The following is a 25,611-nucleotide window of genomic DNA, read 5'->3' as shown; positions in this document are numbered from 1 at the left end:
CTCTTCTTTCAAAGGCAGCAGGAACTGGACAGAAGAATGAGAGAATAAAAGAGGAGGGGCCAGCCAAGTGGTTGAGAACAGGATCTGGAGGTAAGATAGACACAAGGGAGGGTTCTTCCTGAGTTGAGCTGCTGTTCTCTGCTGACTCCACTCCACAAATGTACTATGGACTAAACCTGCACTGTGGTTACTCCTCTTTTGAAAGATTTGAGCCACATTTCAAGGGTAAGCTAACTTTTTTCTCGTGTTCTTTTTTCTTCTTCTTCACCTCTCTCATTTGTCAGTGTCATATTCCCCCACCTCTCTCTCCTTTGCTTTGCAGACTGGGTGTGAGGGAGCGGATCAATACCTCTCTCTGTTCTATGTGAAACATGATGAAACTCACACATATTTTAGAAAACTACCAACCTTCAACCAGTGTGTTTTTTAAGCAGCCAGTTCACCAAAGAGGGATTTGTTAAACATCAAAGTGCTTAGGGTGCTCTGACATGCCTGGTATTCAGGCCTTTGCTCATGGAAAGACAACAGGGAGTCAGATAAAGAATTGATCCGTCTTACCCCTCCACGTCTCCATAGTGCTCCTCTAAATTTCTTTGTGCTGAAGGGGGTTGGACACAAGTCTTACAACTTCACTTCACTCCAGCGCCAAGATCAGTCACACAAACAATGCTTACTTTGTACTCGGCTTCCATTGGGATCCGTGCTGTTCTTCCTCACTGCTGTGCCAGGAGCAGAAATAAATACAGCACAGGTCAAATTTTATTGTTAACCAATGGTGCTAGATTCTGGTGTGTGTATGTGACACATTGTGTTACTGGCCTTACCACCCTGGGGTGTAACTGATAGTTCCTCCTTTTCTGTAAAAAAAACCACAGAGAAACACTATTTTAACACCCACGACAAGAATGTTGTGTAGTATAGTCAATATTTTTGCAAACTGACCTGAAGAATGTGAATTATTTGAACATACATTATCTGTGTCACACATTTACTGTAAAAAAACGGCCTGCAATCATCAAAAACAGTAAACCACAACACTTATTTGACAATGATTTAAATGTCAGTTATGCAGAGGGTATACTGTATTAAGTGTATGTTGTTTGACACGCACAAGCTCTTACATTGATTACCTCTGTGTATTTACACAGTCATTGTGCACAGGAAATGTGTCGGAACGGATTGCACTTCCCTTTTTTCTGCAGCTCAAGTTTGTTTTACTCGTTTTGACTATCCTGTTCAAAGGTGTACACGGGTACACAGTGCCTTACCTGGACAACTGTCTGTGTGGAAGTTAAAGGTTACATATTATGCAAAAATCGCATTTTCAGGGTCTGATTTCGGAGGTAGGCCTGCCTCCGAACCACTGGTTCAGCTTTCTCTCCCACTGTGATGTCACATTTGGACTCTTTTTGGGTAACCCTGCCTGCAATCTGAGAATCTTCACTTTTCTGGTGAAGGGGCATAACATTTCCTACACATTTTGAAATCGGTTGACTAATCACAACTTGCCAATCAGAGCAGACAAGTTTATCAGGAGGCGGAGCTAAAATAATTCCAGGCGCTTTAGACAGAGGGTGAAAAGAGGAGCTCCAGGAATGGGCAGTATGAGGACATTGATGCCTTTTCTGAACTTTAGAGCATGTAAACATTTTCAAGTGGTATCCCAAATTAAAACTATGAACCTAAATATAAACAGATTTAAGTAGCTACAAATGTTGTTGTCAGCCACCCTGCCTTTATAGCCCTCATTTTCTCAGTTAACTGTAAATTATATGCAGACATTACATCCTATATCCTGTCGAGCTCCGCAACTGATTGCACGATACAGAAATTCAGCTTTTAGGGCAATTTAGTATCTAGCGTCAGTTGTTTTTAGTGCCTGGTTGGGGTAGCTGATGTTGCAGATGGTGAAAAACAAACGGTTATATAGCAGGAAGGAAGGATGGTAGTAGTAAAGCTGTTTCTGATTGGCTGCTGGGAGTCAAGCTACTTTTCTAAATTTTATATATATATATATATATATATATATATATATATATATATATATATATATATATATATATATATATATATATATATGTATATATCAATACAAAAACAAAGGCAAGGCTGAGGCAAGGTTGCATCGTTTGGTTATTTTATCTGTGGGTTTGTCCCTTAAGTAAGTACGAGTAATCGTGTCATCCATGGTTATAAAAATATTGATTATAGCAGCTCTCTCTCTGCAGATGAGTGACCAAGACAGCAACACCTCGGCCTCCCAAACGGAAGGAGAATTTGAGGGCGAAATGGAGGGGGAAGGAGAAAGAGATGAAGGACAGAGGGACAGAACGGCCCCGAGTGTGTCCTCCACTTTGTGTACCGTCATACGCATCAAACAGAAGTACCAGGCCTTGAAGAGGCGGCGTCAGGAGATGGTCCTGGGGCTGGGAGGAGCCGGGTCCTTCCCAGGAGCTCCAGCTCGAACCAGCCCTAAAATCTTCACCTTCGACGGAGTCACCCCCTCGTCCGCCATCCCTCAGAGGAAAAAGAGGAGAAAGAGGAGGCGGGTGATGTTTCCAAACAGCGGGGGGAGCAGAGCCCCGCCAAAGCAGGAGCACAGCCGAGCCAAATACTGCCTTTACCTTCTCTGTGCCATCGTCTTCGTCCAGGTGAAGTATTCAGTCTAATCACAGCCGTGCCTGTAAGGACATCACCGACTTTGTTGGTTTCCATTCAAATATGTCGGCCAATGTGTAGTGTACAATAGCAAAATGGAAAACAAGCAGAGGTTCATGTGCTTGGCTGCCTTCAAATGTTTTTCGGAATGTTCAGAATGTTTTCCGAAAAACCAAGCGGTGGCATGTTTGCTGACGTTTTCAGACACACCAGAGGCCACGGAAATTGATTTGTTCATTTGATGATTGACAATTGATTTTAATTTCAGTCGTATAGACTTTTTTTGTCATTTTATACGTGGGGAAAATGTTGATATTCCCAACGCCCTCACGTTTGTGTCCTCTGTCATTATGCATTTCTTGCATTAATTTCCCCTGAATGCTAGCTTGCTAAATTGTTAGCCTCTGTGGCATCAGTCATGTCCCGTTGCCCAGCAGCGGTGGTCTCACTATTGAACCTCTTGCATACCGTGCACAGGACTTCCCACATCCTATACACAAGCTCAAGAGTTCAATTTGAAGGTGGAATTTGATGAGCAGAATCAAAGCCCCGCCCCTCAGAGTGCGGGGCCAATTTGCCATTTTCACAGACCTGTTGATTCTAAATGAGTGGGGGCCTTTGCAGTAGCGGCCCCCAGACTCTGGAACTGCCTCCCCCTGCACATCCGTGCAGCCAAGTCTCTGAATATTTTTAAGTCCCATTTAAAGACCCACCTCTTTTCACTAGCCTTCGATTAGTGTCTCATTTTTTAAGTGCCAGTGCATAGTGTTCCCTTGTTACCTTTTACATTTTCTTTGTGCTTTACTTTACCTATTGTATTATTCTTTGTTTATTGCACTTAAGCACTTTCTTGTGAAGCACTTTGGTGCGGCTCAGCCGTCTGTAAATGCACTATAGAAATAAATTGACTTGACTTGACTTGACTTCTTTCTTCTGGAAAAAAAACTCCTGCCTCTCTGTCTCCGGGTTCACAGCACACGGTGAGGGTGAGGAATTTGTGTTATTGTTAGCTCCTGTGTGACTGAAGTTCACAGTCTGTAAATATAAACTGAACTGTTTACACTACGACTTGTTCAGTCCTGTCGCCTAATTGGGCAGTCTACAATGCGCATGCTGCTGAGTATGCATTTCCCCGCCGATGCTTTTCATTATATTTATTGTTATGAAGCGTGAATATATCTCATGTGTCACTAATAATCCAAAATGTCCTCCCTGCTGCTTTTTAGTGTTTGTTTTATTTATTTATTTTGTGTAATTCTAAGCAATTTCTGAATATGTATCATGATCATGTGTAAGTGGCAAAATTAAGTCTATACAACCGAAACAGTGATTTACTAATCAGTTGATTGACAGGAAACTGACATTTTCATTATTAATAGTAATAATAATAGTTTCATAATAATGGTTTTAATTCACTTTTAATAACCACTGGAAGAGCTTCTCAAATTTAATGATTTGCTAGTTTTAATAGTTTTCTATGGAACTCAATATCGCTTTGTTGTCTGACCGATGCTCAGACAACAAACCCATTTAAATGGGTTTATTTGGGCACTAAGGAATAATGATGGCATATTATATACTTACTGATTAATCAATTTTCAAAGACAAAATTTGTCAGCTCTATTGACAATGAAAAAAATAGTTGGTTGCAGTTATTATTAATATAAACAATTTAGGTTTTAAAGATTTTGACACAGGGTCCCCTCTGAGACTGGGGCCGGAAGATGCAGAATGGTGGACCTCAGTTTATAAACTTTATTTATATATAAAGTCCTGGAGCTTTTTGCATCCCCGGAGGTCTGGGTAGTTTCCCACATCACCAGGCTGGTTATCCAGCCTCGTCAATGTCCCCATCATATTCTTAAAGTCTGTCACTTCTCTGTATCCAGGTGTACAACGCCATAGAGAACCTTGATGACCACGTACTCAGATACGACCTGGAGGGTCTGGAGAGGACACTAAGGAGAGAGGTGTTTGGACAACAGGGAGCGGTGGATGGTCTGCTGTCCCATCTGAAGGACTACCTGTCCACCTACGTCCACAACAAGCCCCTGGTGGTGTCCCTGCACGGCCCCAGTGGAGTGGGCAAGAGCCACCTGGGACGCCTCCTGGCCGGACACTTCCGCTCCGTGGTGGGGGAGGCACTGGTGCTGCAGTACTACGTCCTCCACCACTGCCCCCAGGAGGCTGATGCCCTGCAGTGTGCCCACAACATATCCACTCTCATCTCGCAGATGGTGGTGCGTGCTGAGGAGGAGGAGAAGATCCCGCTCTTCATCTTCGATGAGGCTGAGCACATGCATGAAGAGATACTGGATGCGCTGAGGCAGCTTGTGACCTCTAAAAAGTCCAATGAATACTTGAACGCCATCTATCTGTTCCTGAGCAATCTGGGCCACGCACACATCACCAAACATATGCTGCACAACTCCTCGAGTATTTCCATGGTGATGACTGCATCCCGTCGCCATAGCAACATTGTAAAAGAGCTGACTCCAATAATACGCAACACCCTAGGGAAGCTTCACCCACTGTGGACAGAGGTGGACATCTTACCGCTGGTGCTTTTGGAGAAAGGTCACGTGATGGAGTGCTTTCTGGATGAAATGACTCGAGAGGGGTTCTACCCGGATCACACCAACATAGAGCGCCTCGCAGGGGAGATTGAATATTACCCCGCTGTAGGGGGGCACGAATACTCCCAGACCGGCTGCAAGCAAGTGGTGGCCAAGGTCAACCTGCTGTGAAGAAGTGCTCTGCAGGAAATGGTTGGATGCTTCACATTCTTTAAACTTTTAAGAAAGAATGACTCAACTCAGATCTGCCAAGAAAAGTGGGGGGGAGGGGGGGAGCTCTGCTGTGGGAAATGCTGTGAAGAAGTTTGAAAACGCCCAGTCTTGAGGCAAAACTTATTTCCTCACTTAGCTCTGGTCTTATCTCTCTATGCAGGTGGTTGTGGTTTTATTTGCCCAGTATCTGTCTTTTGAGCTTTCACCCAAGTACATTGTAGGTGGATGGGGATGACAGCGTTTCAGCAGTAACATATACAGTATTGTGGGGTTTTTTCCGACCTACCTGTTCCCCTGAGGAACTGCTGCCACCAGTGAGACAAATTCATCACTTCAAACTTTTACAATTACGAGAGGAGGAACCTTACTCGACATAAGTGATCCTTTGCCCTTTAATCAAGTGCCACCATAAGGTCATGATTCGCTTTGTACAGTCCCACAAAGCTGCTAGCAGGGCAGTTGATCCCTAGTCTTATTTAAAATGGAATTTTATGAGCTTTGCAAATGAAATGCCATTACCCTTTCGAGGTAGAAATCTCAAAGACAGATATCAACAAAAAAAATCTCCATGGCTACCCGAGGTAACTGAGAATATATATTTATTTACGATTGGTGCTAACTCACCCTTTGACACCTTTGAGACAGCATATTTCACACAATGACTGTATTGAATGCTGAAGGAAAAAAATTATGAACATTTATTGCTGCTTATTTTATTGCATGAAATAGAAAGAGAAAAAAAAGACATTTGGGGATGAGTGAGACTAATGTTCCTTCACGGGAAAGTTAAGCAATTTGTTATACATCTTTTACTAACATTCATTTGTGCATTCAGAGGAAGGAATATAACATTAAGATTAAAATTTTAATTGATTTGTATTTTAAAGTCCTGTGTTATCTTTCAGTCCAAATATTTCAAATTATTATTCCCTTCGCCAAGGCGGTTGTAATTTCACCCCTGTCCAATATCTTTAACATGGGCATTTTTTTATTTGTTTGTTGTATTTTCTCCAATTTCCCAGGGAATAATGCATTAATCTTGGGAGAAAAATTAGTTTGGGCAATTTGGTGCAGATCCAAATAAAACACTGGATCTAGTGGATTAAAAATGTGGTTTCATAAGGGTTGGACCTTGGCGGATGTATGCACTCCCCGACAGCCATTTCATAGTTATTAATTAAATGACACAATTTAAACATTGCTGTGAGAGTTTCTCTTATTGCAACAGCAGCCATAGCCCTCAAAGCTTCTATTGCAGCTCCTGCTGAGTCTTTGTTGAGAAGATTGACACCATTCAAGCTATAGCCAGCAAGCAGCTGGTTATCGTAGCTTAGCATTAGCGTTAATTAACATCACGTTAAGGCAACAAAGGAAATGGTCCCACACTTGAGCAGTACCCTCACAAAAACTTACTTTTGTAAAGATACATCATGTATTATTAATGTTTATCAGTGGGCTTTCAAGGGACTGGTTGGTGAGCTTTTGTTGCCAGTCTTTATGCTAAGCTAAATTAATATTTATTATACAGACGAGCGATCAATTTTCTCATCTCCTTCTCCGCAAGAAAGCAACTAAGAAGTGTCCTCTACTCAAGGTCGACTTACAAGCTTTCAACGTTATCCCAGTCTCTCTCTGCAGATGGAGCTGGAACAGACAATAACTGAGCAAATTACCTGCTGTGAGGAAGATCTTAAGATGTGGTTAAAGCTCCGGAAAAAAAGGCCAGTCTGTGGGCCTTGAGCTACGACTTTTGATTTGCTTTCTCCCTTCACGCTCAATTCTCACACAACGATGAAAGAACTACAGATTTCAGACACTGTTTTTAACTTCTTTTTTTATTATTATTATTAGAATTCCCTTAGTTAACATTGGAAAAAAATTAGGTACTGTGTCTATGTGAAAAACAAAAATGAGAATCACGAGAACAGATTTGGATGGGGGTGAAAACAAACATTTTTGATGCATGTTTGCTAAAACAAGAAATGGGAGACATGGAACAAACATCATTCCCAACATTCCCTGTTGTGGGACGAATATTCACATCTGAGGAGTGTCGATTGTTTTTGGAGAACAGAGTCCTGACAGCGATGAGTGCAGTCCCCCAGAGCAACACGAGGAAACAGCTGGATAACGAGTTTGACAGCTGTCGACCTGCTGAGAAACTTACGAGATGCAAAAATGCTCTGTGGCTGTGGTGCTGAGACAGATAGATGAAAACAATGTTGTAGAAATGCAAACTAACTACACAAACTACCAGAAGATTCCACTGCATTGATTTCACCTAACAACAAAGAGACATCACAAAGGCTTCAAAGAACATCTGCGGTGAACAGACCGTCAGTGTTCCAGTGGTTTCAAAGATCCTTCATTTAACCACCATTTTTTTCAACATATTGGTCCTATGCTCATGAAATGTGATAAATTAAAACAGTTTCAGAGAAAACAGACACTCAGCACCTTTTTTTTTTTTTTAAACCAAGCTAATAAGCTTTCAGCTTTGCATCCGCATTTTCATCCGTACATGTTTTTTTTTGTAGGAAGGCAGGAACAACTGAAAAACAGAAGATTTAATAAGGTATACATTTACACCAAAGACTACTTCATCTAACGGACATACAAGTTTCACTTCCGTAACCATAATGACGGTCATAAGTTTCAGCTTCACAGCTCTTCAGGCGTGTCACAGCCTGTTTCTGAGACTCGACCATTACTGTCAGAAATGCTCGTGAGAACAGAGAACGAGTGTGGAGGGAGGGGGGTGGACTGGGGCACTAGTGTCTGTGTGTGTGTGTGTGTTCGCACGTGCGTGCATGTGTGACCAGTGTGTGGTGATGTAGTTCTGGGCTTTTTAATTTTTTTCTCTGTTGCTGGGTCTGAGCTCTCCCCCTTTTACGCCTCAAGCTCGAAGCCCATGCCGACTTTATGTCCACCGGCGTTGAAGTTCTTCCCGTCGATCAGGGCGGAGAGGGTGACCTTCACGCCTGCAGAGACACAGGACAGAGAGTCTTCAGGTGTCAACAAGTCAAAGTTAAAGCCTCTGCACATCTGCAGTCCAACCACCCAGGTGTGTGTGTGTGTGTGTGTGAGAGTGGACTAAAGACAGCTCCACTCTCCTGTTGTTGTCACCTGCCATGATTCTGATTGGTACTTGGAGTGTTGGAGTGAATTGCAACAACAATTGTTGACTCGCTAACCACTAGGCCAAAACCCCTGAGTCGTAGGGTCATTCGCCAGCACGTCTCTTAAAGTGTCGGAGAGTGATGTTTGGGGCTTTAAGAGTATGTAGAAGAAAATATCATCCTATCACCATATGGATTGTGTTTTAATGGCGTGAGTAAATAAATTTATTGCTCACAAAATAAGTCAGCCCTTGTCCACCTGTCTGAGTTTAGGAGTTCCCTCGCTGTCTTAGAGGTAGTTCCCCTCAGCAACAAAATGTCTTGAGAGCTCTGACTCTAACCGGGAGCTGTATTCTCAAACCCTGACTGTAAACACAGTATGTAGGTGGTCGAGATGGGAGAGCCTACCTGGCCGAAGGCTCTGGGTGTAGCCGACTCCAATAAGACTTGCGTTGTTCACTTTGGCCTGCGGGGTGAAACAGAATAAGACAAGAAACAAAAACAGCACAAAATGTCTTTCTTTCTTAGATTCTTTTGGATAATTTGTAAACAAACAGCTGCTGCACTCACAGACAGAGATGTGTCTTTGTCCAGCCTGTATTTGGCAGCGATGCCGAAGCGAGTGTTGTTGCTGCCGGCGGTCCAGGCCAAGGTGACCGCCGTCTCCAGCTCGTCATTCACCTTCTGGTAGATGGAGCCGCCAAACTCGGTCCCATCATTACTGAGAGAGAACACACAATTATTCCAACATGGGAGAACTGTTGAGAACAATGATTTTTCATATCAGTACATCTGACAATTTTCTTTAAATAATCAATGAATTTACTGTATAAAAAAAGTGTCCATCATTACGTCCTAAAGCCAAATAAACAACATATTGTTGTCTGAGCAGCAAAGTTGCATTTACTATCAGAATACAGGGAAATTTGCAAAAGTTCACATTTAAGAAGCTGGTACAGATGAATTGACACTGCTTTAAAAAAAATATATAATATTAAATAAATAACATTTTAAAAAACATGACTATTTAAATTATCAAAAGTGATGCCAAATCAGCTGATCATAGGTACTGATTGGCTTCTGGGGGCCTGGGGAAATAATGACACGGTTATGTACAGTGAGGAACAGAAGGGGCCCACAGGACGTTAATCCAGCGACGATGGAGACTTATTTCAATGTACCTCCACAGCCTAATCCTGCAGATTGTGCACAGAGGGGGGTCATAAGTGGACAGTGCTTTGTTTGGAGGAGACAAAATACTTGAGCTGAGCAGGACAAGTTATTTAGAATTGCACTTACATAAAGTTGGAAGGACCAAAAAGAAAGATTACACAAGAAGTTTCTAAATCAATGCAACAGAGCCCGAGTTGTCCTGACTTTTTTGACTCTAGCATGAGATAAACTCCAAATACACTGGATCCTACAACTACCAAAATTTCAGTTAGCTTCTGTACATTCTTCCAGGGTCACCAAAGAAATTTTTTCAGCAATCTTGACAGGTTGAACACGAACAGTAAAACTAAATCTAATGTGTGAAAAATAAAAAATATACTGCAGTACTCACACATTGGTGTGCAGCTGGAAGTCTCCAGCCCTGTACCCCAGGGCGAAGTTGTTCTGGGCCATTTTGGACTTGGCCGTGTCGAAGGCCATCTGGTAGCCGGCCAGCCAGCCCTCGTAGCCCAGCACAGCGGCGGCGTGGATGATGGGACCCTCAAAGTCCACGTCACAGCCCAGGTTGACAAAATCGCGCTTGTAGCCCGTCTTCAGCTTCCCACTTTTCTTACTGAAAAACGGTTTAAATAAGGTTTAAAGGTTTGAACATCTCTGATCCTGTAATATTAAAGAATAAGTGGTGATGTATATTTCTCTATGACCCCCAAACCAAAAATGAATGTATCCTACAACTAAGTATTTTATGTGAATGCAAAGTCTGATGTATCTCATTCCTCAACTGCCGTCTCAAAAACACATCAGTGAGACTGGATGACATTGTTCCCTCATCACCATAATCCCACACACACTATAGTTTGTTTTTGACTCACACACACCACCTGCTGCCACAAATACTCACACCAAAGGTAAATTAATTCACCAACAAATGCACTTTTTCCTCCTGTTGGTTCGAATAAACAGTGACCAGACATTTTAAGAAAACTATTCAAGATTTTCAGGTGGGAAAAGATAAGATTGGGGCCACAAACAGCAGAACATACTGAGAGAGAGAAGCTAACATATCTTTGGATTTGATGATGATGATTGAATCTATTTCTATTCGAAAACTACATTTACTCATTTGGCAGATAAGAAAACTAGACATTTAACTCATCGGGACATTTGGACAAAATAAAAAAATAGCACATGAAAAGATCAGAGTCGAGCAGGAACAACAAGTCTGGTTGCTTGCCACCATGATTTTACTCCTGTGTGCTCCAGTGTATACCTGAGGCCGACAACACGATAACAATGAGGTCGTTGGTTCACCGCTTGCGCATGCATATCATCTTGATCCTGGAATTCTAAAGATGGCGGACAATCAACATAAAATCTAATGTATTATTCTTTGATTTTACACTTTTAAAGCATTTAAATGCTGCGTTTAACCTCAGTCAGGTAAGGGTAAGGTTTGTTGTCATTGTGGACTCAAGTTAACATCAAACGACAACTTTCTTCTATCAAAATGAAGAATATATTGGTTCCTAAAACATCTTTATGATGTCAACGTAGGTTCCAATGTAGGTATTTCTCTTTTTCCGCCACATTTAATTATCTGCCACTGTCAGAGGAAATACGAATCTCTTATCCATAGCTTGTTTGTTCTCACGACTTATTGTTTCACGTAATACCACAAGACACTCATTCATTCAAATAAATGTGGTATTACCCTGTGTTTGGTACGAAAGATGTGTCCAAGGCAACCTTCAGTCCTTGAGCCAGCTGTGGGGAAAGTTAACACTTTGGGTCAACTGTTTTTTAACCACGTACAACTGCAATGCTTAACCAATGCTTTTTTCTTTCTTTTTCAGGTTAAAATATCATGTCTGAAGACTGAACATATACCTGGTCCTCCACAGTCACTTCAGTAGCCAGTGTGTTGTCCGTGTTCCACTTCTGGTTGAAGCTTAGGCCCAACTCCTTCATCTTGTACTTGGTCTCCAGGCTCCCTGCCGCCTTCCCCGTGTCTGTGTTACTTGAGCCAGACGTGTTGAACTCCTGACAGCAGGACGAGGACAACATGGCTTTAGTGCACACAAACAGTCGATCACACACAGGAAACACAAACTGACTGAGGCAATAAGCAGTCTGTTTATGAAAGGTCCAAACATAAACAAGAAGGACTGGGAAAAGAGGTGGGACGCCAAACGTAGTTATTTGTGATCTGTACAAGAATGAAATAAGGAAAATCAGAGGACATTAATCCATGCAAGACGCCAGTACCACAAGACGGTGTTCTCTGTAAAGACTCTGTCAACTCTTTTGTTTCTTGTGAACTTTGGTCTGATTATTTAGTTATTTCCTTGATTTGCCTTTCTTGTGTCTCAGCTTTAGTTAAGTAGCCTTTGTATCCCGAGCTGTTGTTTCCAGTTATATTTTAAAGTCACTTTCCTCATGTCGCTCACTTCCTTTCCCCTGTGTCTTGTTTTTGTTCTCTTTAGTCATCGCTGTTCTCTTTTCCAACCCCCCCATTTACTGGATAGGTGCAATATGCTATCTGCAATATATGTGCAAGGTGCAATGGTATATCTGATATCCATTGTTGGAGGCATTATCTATGCAGCACTGAGTCCAAGAAAAGTTTTCCTGCGGGAACAATAAAGTATATCGTATCGTATCGTATCGTATTGATTCCCTGTCGTTTGTTATGACACCAGTCCTGTTCAGTGATGTCTCCCGTGCCGTGTTGTTTCCTGGTTCTGTTTTTGGTCCCCGAGGATTTTTCCGAGTGGATTATTTTTGTTGGATTTTGTTATTTCTTCCTCCTAAGCCTGTAAGTATTTTTTTGTTTTCCTTTTATTAAAAATACTTATTTTTGCACTCTGCGTTTGGGTTCTGCTTCATCGCAAACTAATCCAAAAAATAACATTAAACAAAGGTGGTGGGGGAACGTGTTCTAAAACACATTCAACAACTTGTTCAACACAACACAAATTATCCATAATGAATCTCTGGAACCTTGTAATTTACCGCTAAAACTACATGCAGACACCTAGAAACTCCTAAAAGAACCGCTAGAACCTCCTCACTAACCACTACATCCTCTTAAAGCTAAAGGACATCCAGAACCTCATTAAGGAATACTATAACTTTTTTAATGGCTACTAAAAACCTTTGGGGGAACTGACGAAGTCTCTTGGGTGAGAGGTAAATCGTCTCCAAGAATCTACAACCAAGTCCAGTTGCTCCCGATTCAACACGTTTAGAGAACTATAACCTGAATTAGGGCTGGGCGATATGGACCAAAAACCATATCTCGATATTTTTTAGCTGAATGGCGACACTCAATATATATCTCAATATTCGTTTCCGGTAAAGAAATAACTAAAAAGTCATTTCCAAGTCAAATCAACATTTGCAAAATGTCACATAATAACCAGCTGCCCAACATGTACATGAAATTGACACAAAAATAAACTTTTGTTAAATAACAAAAAATAATAATATTTTAAAAAATGCTCCTTTCTTGCACAGAATGCACGGAGCTGTGCAAACAGGGCACAGTCAGGCTGAATGAAGCTTGCAACGTTTGTTTCGGTGCAGAAGGCTGCGAAGGCTTCAAGCTCTGGGGTTCCAAGCACTGCGTTTTACACACTCCTTGTACTGCGGTTTATGGCGCTGTTTTTGTTGGTGGGTAGGTAGGGGAGGGGCGGGTATTGGTTTCGCTCAGAGAGGAAGAGGGGCGGGGCCAGGCGAAGTTGTGTGTGAGGGACAGACAGGGAGAGGAGAAACAGCTAACTGGCGGCTCCGCGAAAGAAACTTATAACGTTATTTTAACGCAACATAAATCTCGATATACACAATATTGTCTTATCCTATATCATGTTTGAAAATATATCGATATATTTTAAAAATATATCGCCCAGCCCTAACCTGAATGAATGAGAATCTCCACAGATATTATTGTCCAACAGATATATTGGTCTGACTCTATCTAGAACCTTCCCATCAAACCACTAAAACGTTCTTTTCACTAACCTAGAACCTTTTTAGATTCTGTAAATAACGTACTGACATGGTGAATGAAACGAAAGTAAAACCCAACATAAAGTGTAATTAATTGTCAGTTCATCTGACAATAATTGTCAGATGAATTGATTATGAATATGTAACCCTTATCTAGAGATGACTTACAAAAAACTGATTACGCAACAAAGAAATGAAGATCACAAGAAAGAGTTAGATCTGACAGTGATGTGACGAAACAATGCCAAACATTAAGACCTTAATATCAATAGAAAAACAACACCATTGTGCAGGTGAAAGGATGATGATGATGTGGGTAGACTGGACAGAAAAACCAAATGGAGATGATTTGTTTCCAAATCCCACACACTGACAGGATCTTACCATCTAGATTAGTGCGCGAGCAGTCCAGAACAGAGGGCAGCAGCATGGAGACAGAGCAGGGGTCAGGAGAGACAGACAGGACACACACACACACACACACGTGTCTGTCATGTTTCTCCACAACAGAGCACAGATTAAGCCAAAGCACGTCTCTGCATCAGCCAATCGACCAACCTATAGAAACCTCCGAGCTCCAGGTTACAGCGGTTCAGTTCAGTTACCGCAAGACTGATTTGTATTGGTTTGGAGGGAGGTGAGGGAAAGAGACGGCAGCAGGAAAAGTCAAGAGAAGGCAGAGAAAAGGAACTCTGCAGAAAGCAGTCAGCAAATGAGAAGAAGATAAAAAAAGTGTCCTCACCACTCCACTTTGTGATTTGGTCTTGAGGTCCAGCTTCACGACACCGAAACCTGGTGGATGTCAAAAAAGAGAGTTGTGTGTCAACAGAACATACGATAAATCAAATAAGAACAAATTTAATAAGTTTAATAAGGGTTAGATTAGATGACCACCTATTTTGATCTTCATAAAGATTGGAGAACAAATTACATATGTTGATTTGTGATCTTTAGAGGTGCTGAAGATTTTTTTGTCTATTGAAATTAAGAAAATAATTAATTAGATGGGTGCCATCCTGAACGGACCTTGTGTGTGTGTGTGTGTGTGTGTGTGTGTGTGCGTGTGCTTTGTGTTGGGTTTGAAACACACATTTCCAACTATCAGGAATCTTAATTCTTTTGTCAATCTATCTCTATTGACTGCACACTGTTTTAGAACTGGTCCCACTGAAAATAAACAGATTGCAGCAGAATTTCTAGGAATTTTAGTCCCAGGAATTTACTCCGGCTGGGACTAATAAAGTACTCACCATAGCCCTTGCTGAATATGTCCTTGGCGGACTTGCCCAGGTCTGAGTATGAAGGAGGGACGGCCATTGTGCTGGAGAAGAAAAAGTCAATGTTATTTAATTTGAACAAATCAAACTACTGAACAACACACTTTTCACTTTTCTTCACTCATATACTCAGCAGTGTTCACAAAAATGAACCAGACCAATTCAACACCACAGAGCATCACGCAACTCCACCTTTTCATGGTCAAACCAGTCAGATAATGAGAAAAGCCAGTGTGGACAAAATGTTTTAAAAATAACACAAAATAACAAATATATATAAATAACATAATTCATCAATTTACATGACCTGACGGTAGCCCCAATGTTTTGGGATTTTTGTTGGCCGATACCGATATTAGGGAGAAAGAATTCCAATAACAATATGTTGGCCGACATATATTTTTAGAAAAGGATTTGCATTGATTCCTAAGGTGTCTTTATCGAACCCTTATGACAAAGAAGTTTAATTGCCGCTTGATATTTTACAGCTTACCCATAAACTCATAAATAACCTAAAAATAAAAGGTAAAACAAAACAATTACACATATATAAAACTTGAATTAGGAAAATAAACTGAAAACATAAATGCAAATCTTTTATTAAACATCTTTGTAAAAAATGCATAAGAACAACTGCAATTTGTTGTGGGAAAACAATGTGATCACACCATCTCCACAAGCCAAAGTGTTTTCTGCATTTGTTTTGTTCTTAACATAATCAGCAAACGCCGATACCCAGGTCATTGGTCATTTCATTAACCAATGAAAAAATGATTTAGTTGATTTTTCCTTTTTTTAAAGATAAAATTGACATTTGCTCATTTGAGCTGATGGGTTTTCCGTCTTCTGCAGTGGCGGCAGTTACCGTGTCAGGATGGTGCTGATTTGCACTATCACCAACCAGTTTACATCCATTTCTGTCCTTACTCAATATAATATAATTGAAGACTGTTAAAGAATTTAATAAAAAGTTATCAAGTGAACTTTGGTAGACCAAGTGTAAGAATTCTTGAGTTGTGGCCAAGAATGTGTGCTGTGAGGTCACAGTGACCTTGACCTTTGACCACCAAATTTCAATCAGGCCATCCTTGAGTTCAAGTGAACCCTGATACCAATTTTTTTTAACATTCTCGAATGGCCTTTGTGAAATATTGTATTAGTGAGAGTGGGATGAAGAGATGGAGGGACAGCCCGACAATGTGATGTCTCAAACTATAGCCGTTACCACACTGAGGCAGAAAAATTATAACTAATGTCTGTGTATGCAGCAAACAAGGAAAATATTTAAGACTATTGCCCATTAAGGCCTTTTGTTGAGGAAACTATATTCAGTGCTATTTAAGATTTTGAGGCCTGCACCAACCCTGAGCACTGCTGCTGAGATGATTTAGCACTAAAGCCAAAGCTCTGTCATTGGCATTAGTGAGTCTTCTATGATGGTCCAACGTTAGCAAATCTGATCTTGAATGAAGACAATCTATAAAAATAAATATCTAGGTAATTTTGATTTGACATTTGCATGTTATGAGATTGAATAGTGAGCTGCAGCAGAAGAGGACAAGCTGTTCCTTTAGAGGCAGCTTGGAAGTTACCAACGAATGGGCTCTGCAGCTACTGGAGCATCTTAAAAGCCAAGAAACAAAAGACAACTCTATAATAGAAAAAACATTTAGCCCCGTATATGAACCCAGATGTGCACAGAAATATATGAAAATAATATGATGCACATGGTTTAAGCACCCGAACAAAAGGCTCTCTTGCTCTGAGCCAAAGCTATCTCAAGGTTGTGAGGAAAAAGGGCCCAGTAGCTCATCCTGGAGGCAGACCAGACCAGACCAGTGGAGCTCAGGACAAATTCACACGGTTATTACAGATGTTTATTACAGAAGACACAATAATTAGGGTGTTTTCGCGAGCTAGGTGCTACGCTCATCTCTACAGGTACAAAGGACAGCAGATGGGCCAGTGAAAGAGGTGAGTGGGGAGGGGGTTGACAGCTAGCTAGCCGCTGTCAGAAACTGACAAATGAATGTTCATAGTAACAATATTACGAGCCCCTGCTCTCAAACGGTCACACACACCATCACAGCCGGACAGCAGGCCACAAACCAAGCTGACAAAGTCACCAAATGCGTGAGTGGCGTTGCGGGTAAGAATCTCTACACACTATCATCCAAGGATTAAACTGTGCGTTACCAGGCTAAACATCATTACATAACAGGGACACGGTCAGCTAAATCTCTCAACGCGCTCGGTGTGTGGCTAACCTTGAAAAGTAAATTTATCAAAAGCCTCAGTGCTGCGGCTGAGTTTCATGAGCGGAGCGGTAAATATATTCTTACCGGTGCAAAGGTGTTCGCGAGCGGGTTCTGCGAGAGCCTGGAGCGTCCCTGGCGCGATGCTGCTCTGCGGGTTGACAGCTAGCCTAGCTTAGCACCGCCTATAACGGGACAGGGCACAATGACGGAGACATATGGCGCCTGCGCGTTGTCACTGCGGAAAGCGAACAAAGAGTCAATGTGAAGACAAGAATGTAATCCCCCAACCACAAAAAGCCTCGGTTCACTTGCTGTATTTCGTTGTGTTTAATAATAATAACAATTAAAGCTGCGAGCAGCGATGACCGGGCCCGAGCACTCTTGCCGTCGGGGACGCGCGGCCGATGATCGACTCGCGGTTTTGAGCCCAAAGAGCCACGTCGGACATCCCCGACACAGTGAAAAAGCACTTCCCGTTTTGTGGCGAATTGCGCTTCGCCACGGCCGCGCCTTTCGACGTAGACTATAAAACCCTGTGTACCGTTTGATCGGGAAGGTGGATTCGATTAACCGCCAAGGAGGAGGTCGTAAAAGTACAACACCTTTGAATTTCCATCTTTTGCAATTTAAAATCAAAATAGTCGACTTCCGGTTGGGCGGAGCTAATGGCTCCAAGAGGCTTTTTTGTAGATCGGCGGGAGATACACTAGTCGACCGAATTTCGTTCATCTCCGTCAAATTTAAAGGCAGGGGCCATGACTTTGAAATGTTGTAGGGGGCGCTATGGAGCCATTTTGACACAATTAGACAAAAGGGCAATTTCAGACTTAACACATTGCCACTTTGAACATGTCTGCCAAGTTTTGTGAGCCACGGAGCATCCCAAGTGCCTCAAATATGTAACGAATTTGGTGGCGAACAATGCGTCACCATGGCAACAGCGTTTGACAGATTTCAAAATGTTCACAATATAACATCACCCATGTGTCACAAATAAACTGACCAAATATGAAGTGGGTCCAGTGAACCTGCAAGGCACAGGACAAAGGTAGAATTTCTAACTTCCTGTTGCCAATAGGTGGCGCTATGACCTATGTCCAATATTGACATTGGAATCTGTTGAGGGCGGGACAGTTATCATTCCTGAGGAATCTGGTAAAGATATGTCCAAATATGGTTGAGTTATGATGTTCACAATTTTGTTAGCCGTTAGCTCATAATCTCCGAATAGCCAGGCGGACAGCATCCGACGAAACGTCACAGAATTTTTTATATAACATCTCCCAGTGGGTATAAATTTTCTGAGCAAGTTTGAGGTAGATCGGGTGAATCTGCGAGGCAGGGGATATAAAAGTTAAATTTTTCATGATATGTTCCTAGTAGGTGGCGCCATCCAGGTCCAGGCAGTTAATTTCTCCAAAATAAAAGCACCAACAACACCCAGCACACAGGACAAGTACACAACACTCATATATTTCAATAACTCATATACTTAAAAATAGGATATCTATATGACTGATTCTATGTGGAATACTGAATATATTTGATATTAAATGTACAAACAAACCAATGATATGCGCTGGAACAAAACAAATTCTGCAGATAAAGCTCAGAAAATTAATTTTATTCACATATACTTATATATATATCATTGATTCCAACTAAGTAACGCAGCGATCACAGCTGCACACACAGCATAAAGGCAGCTGCTTGTGGAAATCAATAAAACCATGTGACAGTGTCCTTTTTATTTACACATCTTTCTCCAACATTCCCCTCATGATACTTACACTTCAGTGAGATTACAGTTCAGGACGTGGCAGGTACAGTATGCCTTTTGCATATCCACCTCTGAGCTTGAGCTATGCTGTGGCCCATTGATTTCTGCCTCCGCAATTACATGAATAGAATTTCAGTCTTGGAAACAAAAAACCTAAACTCTTAAGACACTGACAGCTTGCAACATTTTTACTTGACTTTCTGCAAACATGTTTCCTGTAAAAAAACATTCACAAGCTGACAGGTAAGAGGTGACAGGTGGCTTTGTGAGGCAGTTTAGATTATCAGATGTGTTTGAATAAATGGTGCATTGATTACAAAAACATTGTTGCATATTCATACTCATGCATCCCTGTGTTTGGATGAATTGATTTTAAGCCCCAGGAAAGGTCATGAAGACTTCCTTCAACACTGGCTGGTACATGTCTACACCTCTGCCATCCTGCTGACACAGAATCAAATCTACTTTAGAATGTTACAAACATCTTTACACGTTTTAACTTTATTCTTTAAAATAGTGTTTGACATGTCGTACTAACATTACCTCAGACATTAAAATATTTAAATTCTATTCATACCTCTTCCTTCTTCCCATTGGCTAAAGACTTGACGCCCAGAACAGCGACGCTAATGCAGACACACAGCTGGAGAACGGCCAGGACGATCAGAGTGATGTCCATACCAGTCAACAGACTCTGATTGACAAGAAATAAAAGAAGAAACAAAGAACTCAATTTGATTGAAAGAGGATTTAAACTATATCCTAATTTTAATATTTAAGTATCAACAATTTACTTAGTAAAAATTAAGAGCAAAATGTAGATATTCCAACAATGTGAAATTTGACAAAATGTTTTTAAATATCAAACACAGGGTTAGGGTTAGACTAATTGACTAATAGTTTCACAACATTACAGAAAAATATATATAATATAATTTTGTCAACATATTCCATTATATTATACATATTATATTCTATCATGAATATAGCTTTTTATACATAATATCATATAATTTTGTCATCATCAAAATATCCCATTTCAAGAGCAACCTATATTCATTCCTGTGTGCCACTGATACACACTGTAGTCTATTTTTTTGTTTAGTTTTTATCAATCCCACATATCAATTAATCCATGGCTGAAAATAGTCCCCAACAAAAACATTCATTTATTTGTGTTTGAATACATTGTGCTGAAAGCACAAAAGCACAATGCCCAACTGTTTTACACAGATGAAACTACATATCAGAGAAATGCCAAACACATTTCTGGTTTTGTCCTTTTTCATGGGAGTAGTTGTCAATAAGAAAAGTGTAGCACAAAGCTTCACCCTTCAAAAGGAGCACTTGCCTGGACAAAGAACGCCACGGATCTGCAGTTGTCGCCAAAGTGATCAGCATTGAGCTGATTCCAGGCGCACATCCAGACGACAGAGGTGTCTCCCAGGTCGATGGCGTACAGCACAATGCCAGCGATGGCAAAGATACATCCCACTACGTTGACGAACACGCCGAAGCCCACCTGAGAGGAAAGATTATCTGAACGAAAAAACTTTGGCAGTGTATTTGTGCGTCACATAAGACAGAAAACACATCTTTCGAGAGTGCCCCACCACAATGTAGGATTTCACATATTTCCTTCAGTTTTTATCTTTTTTTTTCTTTACTTACCAAGCAATGAGAGGGGCGACCACCCGCGAACACTGACATGATCCCAACTAGAGTGTACTGAAGAGAGGAGAGCAGACAGCTCAGTGAAACTACAGCAAGAAATACTACATTTATACTGTTATTCTTATTATTAAAAAGAAAACAAAAGGCTACTTTTGTTTTACACACATATCACATAGCTGTGAATTATTTCCCATAAAGTAATGATATGTTCTAGTGTCACCAGAAGTTATCATATTCTGTAAAGTCATCCTTGCATTAATTACATGTTTTGTTAATTGTGTCTGGTAATATTAACGCAACAATATGAATTTACCACAGCACCAAGCCAGTAAGCAGCTCCCACACTGGTCAAATCTCCAGGACGCGTGCTTGTCCGTCCAGGACCAAGTCCAATGTTGACCAAACCCACCATGATCTGAATCGTCTTTGAGAGATTCAAGACAAATCAAACTCATTGTTCCATATACTGGTCAATACCGTGCAAATATAAATGAAGTTTCCTTTCCTCTCACCCCAAGAGCGGCAGTTACGTCGGCCTGCATCAGCACATAAACTGAGCAGCACCTGGAGCTGCAGCAAAGAATCCTGAGGATCTGACACAGAAGTGGACACAGCAGGCTCTGAGCGTCAGAGGCCTCAGGGAGAACGATAGCGACCGACATCTCACACCTGTCGCATGAAGTGGAGATTTTTGGGACAGATAGTTGGATAGGATACTTCATAAATCCCAAGGAAACATTACAAAAATACAGTGTTACAGCAGTCAAGTCACACATAAGTACAACTTAAATACAATAAGCACAGAAAGAGGTGTAGGTAAGAAATAAAGCAATTAATTAAATAAATATTAACCGGAAACTGAACTAAAATTCAGTCCATATATGCAAGGAAAGTTTCTGGTAATATTATATAAAAAATTATGATTATGTGAGAACTCACCAAGTTCCTGACCTCTGATTCCTGCTCCTGCCAGTCTGGTTTGGCGTGGACTAGAAAGTCCCAGTAATAGAATCAATACATCCTGTCACCTGTTTGATTTCTTCAAAATAAAGGCATAGTATCCAAACTTTTTTTTTTTGGCAAAACCCCCCCCTGAAACAGCAGTAAGAATTCAGTGCAATCCAGTTTTTACTTTCCCTACTTTTACTCACATCATGTGTTCAGTAACATGTATGAAGGAGAATACAGCAATACTCCCCCCTTATACTGAAGTACACTCAGACATATACTTCAACATACAAAGCCCCAGTGAATACACAGAGAAATTCTGCTATTCATTCTTCACAACGTTGTCGATGATCATGTTCTCCCTTTGTACCTTCCACAGCCTTACTGTGTAACTATACAATATTAGATAAACAGAGACAATTCTCCTGAAGTTCCCAACTGCCCGAACGGAACTGAATAAATTAGCCTTTTGCTTTCATGCACCAAATGCCTGGAAAGAGCTGCAACATTTCCAAATCTGTGTAATTGCTTTAAACACGTGCTCTTTATTTGCCACAATTTATTTTTGCCATGATCAAAAATAAATTGTGTCCTGATCTGTGTCCACTGTGTTTTGATATGTTTTTTGGAGTTATCTGTCCCTGCTTGTATTTATTTAACTACTAAATTTTTTTAGTACCTCCCAGACTAAATGAAAATAGATGAAATCTTTTTGGAGGACTGAGGGTGAGGATCAGATTACAAATTACAGATTTGTTCTTTGTGTCATTTATTTCAAAATCGCTTACTTCATTTTAACAGGGAAGTTGTTAAATCACTCCCAAATTTAAAATGAGTTGATTTAAATTTCATTCATGAAAAGACAAAAACCTTATCTTGAACCACGTTTTTATTCAAACATGTTCATTTAAACACATCAGTCAGAAGCAGATAGAAAAAATAAAAGCACACACAATGACCAACAAATTTATGATTTAAAGTAATTCTGATTACTTTCAGCTTATAGTGTGTGTGTGTAAAAGCAATGCCTATGTATAGTCATACATCCATGTGTGCAGTTGAAATGATTTAAGGCACCAGGACTCGTAATGAGATGAGGATGAAACGTTCCCTCGACTTTGCCTGCTGGTCGTCGACATCTTGGTCATCCTGCTGGCATAAAACAAAGTCAACATTCATAAAGCAAAAACAGGATAAAGTTGAAAATTGTAAAACGTTTTATCTGCACACCTTATGATTCTCAGTGTTAGTGTCACTAACGTCATTGCTGTTATTCCCACCTCTAATATTCTGAATTTAACACCCAGTTGTCTTCTAAATAATGTGGACTGTTCATACCTTCTCCTCCTTCATCTCACTGGTCAAAGCCTTGATGCCAATAATAGCAAACCGAATATTGACAAACAGCTGGAGGAAAGTGCGGGCAACCAACGAGACGTCCATGGATTTTAGTAATCTCTGATGGGTGAGAGATAGAAACATTTAAATTTGATCAAACTACTGTTGAAACTTTTTTCTATACTTGTAATTCAGTGACGATAAGCTCAGAATCTGCCAAAGGTTGTTAAAATCCCATGCCAAGGAAAACCAACTCTATATCGTACTATCTATTCGGATATATGGGCAAAGAGTGCCATATCACTGCACTTGTCATCATACGGATCAACACTGTTTGTGCTCTGATCACACATGGAGAGGACGGAGGCGTCTCGCAGGTCTATAGTGTACAGCATGATGCCGGCGATGGCGAGGATTGCTCCAGCGATGTTCATGAACACAGTGAAGCCCAACTGAGAGGAAAAGATTTGCTGCCAACACAGGATTTAATAGTGTTTTTTTTATTTCAGCTTAGACACATTATTACCGACCAATCACAAAGAAGGGAACTGTCTGGCCAAAATGGACAGGATTCCAGTTACAATGACCTGATGAGAGATCAACACATAATCAAGTAGGAATTATTGTTGGATTTTTTTTGTTATCAGGAATTATTTTTACAAAACATTTTTGCTCTCCAGTGTTTCTCGACAACTTCTCTGCTTTAGGGAATCCTCTTCTATAGATCTTAATCTCAGCGTAACTCCCCGAGTTTGTACGTCTTGGTAACTGATATATACGTTAAAAAAAATCCAGCTGTTAAAGGAGACATATTCAGTTTTCCCTTTCCTATAGTGTGTTATTTTTTTATGTGTGTGTGTATCTAAAAGGTCTAGAAAGTGAAAAAGCCCACAATCTGCAGTAAAGGGAGCTGCTCTCCCCGACAGAAAACACTGCTCCTGGGGCTCCTGAAACAGCTCATCAGTCGTCTGGCTGATGCTTCCGAAGCATTGTGATGTCACAATATTACAGAAGTGCATAAGGCAGCTAAGCTGTGTCCCAATTCAGGCACCGCCTCCTTCAGAGGACACGGTTTACATGGCCGACAAAGGCCACCTGCCTTTGTTGGCCAGGTAGACTGTGGCGGCCAAACCAAAATGAGATGGTCTGGTATTCACCGCATTTCCTATTTCCCATCACGGTAAGGGCGGTACCGCTGTCACCAAGCAACGGAGCTGCAATTGCCACCACAGCTCAACGGTTCATCACTGGCAAGCAATGAATCCTGGGAAAGGTTGAGCCGGGAAGGATCCATCCGTTGGATGACAGGAGCTAAAACCAAAAGTATCAGACAGAGGCTGGATGACCTCCAGGAATGGACAGTCTGAGGAAACCAATCCGTTTTTTTTACTGAACATTAGAGCATGTAAACCTTTTCAAGTAATAACCCAAATTAAAATTATGAACCTGAATATGAGCATATGTCTCTTTTAAACAAGAGACATAACAAACACGAAGTAATATTAACACAGTAGTATTATTTTACCACAGCACCCAGCCAGTAAGCGGCTCCTAAGCTGGTCAGATCTCCAGGATCTGTGCTAAAACATCCGGGCCCAAGTCCGATGCTGAAGAAGCCAGCCATGATCTGCAGAGTCTTTAAAAGGGTCACATCAGAAAAAAACCCTTTATCTGTATTTATCTGGATCAACTGGCTATCTTAAAAATCTCTAATGTATATAAACACATTAACTTTCTCACTCCGAAAGCTGTAGTGACACTGGACTGAATCTGCCCCTGGCACACCGAGCAGCGCCCCGGACTGGGGCAAAGATCCTTCAGGATTTGACACAAAGGTGGAAACATGCTCTTACTGATCGCAGCTACAGTGACCTCGGTGACCTTTGATGAGGGACACACTTCAGTCTTGTACACACACACACACACACACACACACACAGACAGTGTGAGATGGAGAGTTTGTCGAGATTGATTCAGCGAATGTGTCTCTTCCTGCTCAAGTCTGTCTCCTTGAGTTATGGTTCTTTTTGACCTGAGGTTGAAACTCACTATTGTGGGAGAGAAAAAGTGGGGTGGGTGTTTGTAGAGGAGAATGGGTCCGTATATGAATGTCTCAAATTCTCAGCTCCTGCCAAAATAAACAGAGTCGCTGGTATCGATCAACAGCCCTATCAAATCCAAACATACACATGTATTATAGCCATGGTTTTGCTACGAGGCTGCAAGATTATACGTATTGTCCTTTGCTTGAAGCTCTTATTCAGTAAGTCTAAAGAATGCAGCGGAATCTTTAGCTGCAGAAATGTTTGTTTTAGTTTTATACTTGCGTAATAATTGTTCCTGGGGCAGTGTCTACATTGATTTTGATAATTTGTCACATTGCCATAAGATGTACATTAAACCATAGCACAGTAGTAGTTATAGTTTGGATCTATTAAAACAACAAAAATGTGATATCTGTAGGCAGGTTGTTTAGTTTGGTTTAATGGTCAAGTAGAACATATGCTCATAGACCATAGAAGGAATCCAGTTAAATTATGGTAATCTTTACTATATGAAAATATATATCCATTGTATTGCTGTTGTAGT

The 25,611-nt window shown here is 41.0% G+C and overlaps 2 protein-coding genes, 1 long non-coding RNA gene and 1 other non-coding gene across 6 annotated transcripts; 1 reads left to right on the top strand and 3 right to left on the bottom strand.

The window, feature by feature from the left end:
- The first annotated feature begins 66 nt into the window (after positions 1-66).
- On the top strand, positions 67-6,643 carry tor4aa (torsin family 4, member Aa). Its single transcript, XM_035636448.2, has 3 exons — positions 67-225; positions 2,229-2,651; positions 4,548-6,643. The coding sequence occupies exons 2-3, from the start codon at positions 2,229-2,231 to the stop codon at positions 5,403-5,405; spliced, it is 1,281 nt and encodes a 426-aa protein (XP_035492341.1). The 5' UTR covers positions 67-225; the 3' UTR covers positions 5,406-6,643.
- Positions 466-1,416, bottom strand: LOC118312157. Its single transcript, XR_004794161.1, has 3 exons — positions 1,269-1,416; positions 825-857; positions 466-719 (listed from the first exon to the last, which is right to left on the bottom strand). It is a non-coding gene; the product is annotated as an uncharacterized LOC118312157 (long non-coding RNA).
- Positions 6,644-7,263: 620 nt separating the features above from the next.
- Positions 7,264-17,727, bottom strand: zgc:56235 (Voltage-dependent anion-selective channel protein 2-like). Of its 3 annotated transcripts, none has more exons than XM_035636475.2 (11): positions 17,571-17,727; positions 17,367-17,464; positions 14,998-15,068; positions 14,490-14,539; positions 14,132-14,134; positions 11,627-11,779; positions 11,451-11,503; positions 10,131-10,352; positions 9,137-9,287; positions 8,975-9,032; positions 7,264-8,428 (listed from the first exon to the last, which is right to left on the bottom strand). In XM_035636475.2, the coding sequence occupies exons 3-11, from the start codon at positions 15,062-15,064 to the stop codon at positions 8,337-8,339; spliced, it is 849 nt and encodes a 282-aa protein (XP_035492368.1). In that variant the 5' UTR covers positions 15,065-15,068; positions 17,367-17,464; positions 17,571-17,727; the 3' UTR covers positions 7,264-8,336. The 3 variants fall into 3 exon arrangements, with proteins under 3 accessions (XP_035492368.1, XP_035492360.1, XP_035492378.1); XM_035636467.2 differs by having other exon boundaries at positions 17,367-17,517; positions 17,624-17,640; XM_035636485.2 differs by lacking the exon at positions 14,132-14,134 and having other exon boundaries at positions 17,367-17,727.
- Positions 17,728-18,896: 1,169 nt separating this feature from the next.
- On the bottom strand, positions 18,897-24,867 carry LOC118312138. The gene is made up of 13 exons (XR_007031431.1): positions 24,783-24,867; positions 24,548-24,693; positions 23,553-23,609; positions 23,309-23,474; positions 23,023-23,147; positions 22,762-22,833; positions 21,676-21,725; positions 21,249-21,405; positions 21,050-21,160; positions 20,734-20,790; positions 20,414-20,584; positions 19,640-19,756; positions 18,897-19,506 (listed from the first exon to the last, which is right to left on the bottom strand). It is a non-coding gene; the product is annotated as an uncharacterized LOC118312138 (transcript).
- Positions 24,868-25,611: the final 744 nt, after the last annotated feature.

Source organism: Scophthalmus maximus, chromosome 1 (genome assembly GCF_022379125.1).
Source record: "Scophthalmus maximus strain ysfricsl-2021 chromosome 1, ASM2237912v1, whole genome shotgun sequence".
NCBI classification, from domain to species: domain Eukaryota; kingdom Metazoa; phylum Chordata; class Actinopteri; order Pleuronectiformes; family Scophthalmidae; genus Scophthalmus; species Scophthalmus maximus.
This window is presented reverse-complemented; position numbering and strand designations above follow the sequence as displayed.